The sequence below is a fragment of the Macrobrachium rosenbergii genome, chromosome 16 (genome assembly GCF_040412425.1).
Source record: "Macrobrachium rosenbergii isolate ZJJX-2024 chromosome 16, ASM4041242v1, whole genome shotgun sequence".
NCBI classification, from domain to species: Eukaryota; Metazoa; Arthropoda; class Malacostraca; order Decapoda; family Palaemonidae; genus Macrobrachium; species Macrobrachium rosenbergii.
Window position 1 is genome coordinate 59,224,026 of NC_089756.1, and position 3,351 is coordinate 59,227,376.

Here is a 3,351-nt window from a genome sequence, read left to right on the forward strand (position 1 = left end):
ATTTCCGCCATCGAGGGAGGACCGCAACCACACGTCCAGCGCCTCAGCTGCACTAGTGGCCACAAATGGAAGCCCCATCTGCTGCTACGGAACTCGGACCTGAAGAATATCCATCCTGGGCCATAAATATCAATGGCCCTTCTTCATCGCGGATGTCAAGTTTCCTTTACTGGGCACTGATTTCCTCGCACATCATGGACTGCTAGTAGACGTCGGCCGAAAACGCCTGCTGGATACCAGAACCTGCCGCTCCCGACCGCTCTCCACCAGACGGAATACCCACCATATGCTCCGTCTCATCGAACAAATACAATGCCATCCTCCACGAATTCCCAAATGTCTTCAAGCTAGAACTGCATCAGGTGCCAGGTACCCAGGACAAACACGGCATCCATCACCACCACAGGCCCACCGACACATGCCAAGTTCCGCCGCCTGCCGCCCAAGTAACTCCAAGATGCTAAATGAGCGTTTGCCGAGATGGAAAGGATGGGTAACTGCAGAAAGGCATCAAGTCCATGGGCGTCCCCCCCCCCCACATGGTGAAGAAACCAGATGGTTCCTGGAGGCCCTGTGGGGACTATCATCAGCTGAACCTAATGACAACAACGGACCACTATCCCCTGCCAAACTTGCAGGACCTATCAGGCACCCTGCACGCGGCCAAGATATTCACAAAAATGGATATGCTCAAGTCCTATTTTCAGGTGCCAGTACACCCTGATGACGTCCTGAAGACAGCCATCATCACGCCATTCGGGACATATACCTTCTCCTACTCCACCTTCGGCCTCAGGAATGCTGGGGCCACATTACAACGCCTGATGGACAGCATCTTGGGGGGATCTACCTTTCTGCGTCTGCTACGTGGACGACATCCTGATCTTCTCCAGGTCCCCAGAGGAGCACCTGGGTTACATCCGGGCTGTGCTGGAACAACTCCAAGAGAACGGTTTGGTCATCAGATTCAACAAGTGTACTTTCGGAGTGGAGAAAGTATACTTCCTGGGACACGAGGTCTTTCCGGCAGGTGTCCGCCCCATGGCCTCCAAAGTGAATGCAGTGAAAGAGTTTCCAGTACCAAAAGCCATCAAGTCCCTACAGGAGTTCCTCGGCATGGTCAACTACTACCAACGTTTCGTGCTGGACATCGCCTGCATCATGTGTCCCCTAACCAGAGTACTGAAGGGGAAGCCGAAAGCACTGACTTGGGAAGTCCCGCAGCAGAAGGCATTCGAACAGACGAAGGCAGCCCTCGCCAAGGCCACCACTTTAACCCCAGCCAGCTTGCCTTCTTCAGCAGCAAGTTAAAGCTGCTGGAGACCTGCTACAGTGCACTCGACAGGGAGCTGCTGGCAATCTACCAAGCCATTCGGCACTTCAAGTACCTCTTGGACGGCAGCCCTTTCACCATCCTGACAGACCATGAGGGCGGAAGACGCATGGTCGGCAAGGCAACAGCGGCACCTGGCAGCTATCTTCAAGTTCAGCTGCACCATCAGTTACGTCCCTGGCAAAAAGAACCCAGTAGCCGATGCCCTATCAAGAGTTGAAATAAATTCAGTCCTCCTGGGCATAGACTACGAAGACCTGGCGAAGGAGCAGGCCGCAGACCCAGAAACAGCAGCTTACCGCACATCACTTACTGCACTGAGATGGGAAGACGTGCCAGTGGGTGGATCCGGATCAACACTTCTCTGCGACACCAGCACAGGCCGCCCACACCCCCTGATACCCTCATCACGACGAAAGCAGGCGTTTGACATCACCCACAGGCTGTCCCATCCATCAGGATGAACAACAATGCACCTGATGACAGAGAAATTCGTGTGGCACAGAATCAGGAACGTACGAGAATGGGCGAAGAACTACACACCGTGCCAGACAAGTAAGATCAATTGGCACACAGAATCAGGCATCGGAGACTTCCCTCAACCACGACGGCATTTCAGGCACATCCACGTACATGTTCTAGGACCTCTGCTGCAATCGGGGCACCAGATACCTCCTGACAATCATAGACCATTCCACAAGATGGCCAGAAGCAATCCCAATGGTAGAAGCATCAACAAGCACCTGCACAGAAGCCCTACTGTCAAGTTGGATAAGCTGTTTCAGTGTGCTGGATGACATAACCACAGACAGGGGCCCAGCATTCTTATTGGAACTCTGGGTCTCCCTGGCATACCTGAGGGTGACAACACTCCACAGTACAATGGCATACAACCCTGCGGCCAACGGTATGGTGGAAAGAACCCACCGTTCATTGAAAGCAGCTCTGATGGCAAGTTATACTGATGAAAATTGGAAGGCGCAGCTGCCTTGGGTCCTTCTGGGTCTCCGCACTGCACCAAGGGCAAACGGCGATGAATCTCCTGCAGAGAAAGTCTATGGTGAAACACTGGCCATACCTGGAGAATTCTTCCCCACGGAGCCGGACGCCCCTGATACGCCCCTTCCAAGGCTAAGAGAAATTGCAAAGAAGTTCGCGCCCCGCCGAAAGACTTTCACTGACAGGACCCATAACTTAAGCCCAGAAGGCCTGAATACCTGTACACACTTCTTCATCAGGAACAACACCTGCCGCCCACCCTTCACCAGACCATACAGAGGGCCATACCGAGTTGTCAGCAGAACATCCAAGGCCTACCTAATCAACATCCATGGGTGGGAAGACTGGATATCTGTCGACAGATTAAAGCCAGCCTTCCTGATGGACAGTGGAACTCAGGAGGAAACCGGCAGGTGTCCCAGAATTCCTCCATAAAACAAGGCCTCGGATGAAGTGATTGGCATCCCAAAACGTAGTTGAGGACATCCCAAGGACCACACTAAGGATGTCATCCGCTCAGCAAAACCACCGCACGATTCAGCAGTCGCATCCGCCCCACAACCACAGGTATCAAGAACTTGGGGTCGGCTCCTGCTCCCAAAAAGATACCATGATTTACTTTCATCAGGTCTTCCAATCATTCTTTCATAATAATTGTCTTGGGGGGGGGGAGTACTTGTAAAGGCGACAGATGTCTTCTTTTCCCATTAATCACGATCATGTATCGCATCTATCAACGCAGCAAGAACCTCATGTATTTATTTGTATGTAGATTTTCCTGGCCTTTTCGCCAATATATATTTTATCACTGTATGTACATTATGTCTCTTATTATTGCTATTTGATTGACTGTTAACAAACACAAATTGCTCTCACTCAGTGTGCGTGTCATGGCAATTGAATGTTGGGCACTTCGTTTCCATCTGCATGCTGCTATGTATACCTTTGCCCAGGTAAATAAATTAGTCAGTACCCAGTTCTGTCTCTTTTTAATATATATATATATATATATATATATA

At 51.1% G+C, this 3,351-nt stretch overlaps 1 protein-coding gene across 1 annotated transcript; it reads left to right on the forward strand.

Moving 5' to 3' along the window:
- Positions 1-2,053: 2,053 nt before the first annotated feature.
- Positions 2,054-2,767, forward strand: LOC136846971 (uncharacterized). The gene has a single exon (XM_067118227.1). It carries the CDS (start codon positions 2,054-2,056, stop codon positions 2,765-2,767), a length of 714 nt encoding a protein of 237 aa, XP_066974328.1.
- The last annotated feature ends 584 nt before the right edge of the window (positions 2,768-3,351 follow it).

Bases quoted from the DNA above. Each gene is read 5' to 3' on its own strand.
- LOC136846971 (XM_067118227.1), top strand. From the start codon at position 2,054: ATGGTAGAAGCATCAACAAGCACCTGCACAGAAGCCCTACTGTCAAGT.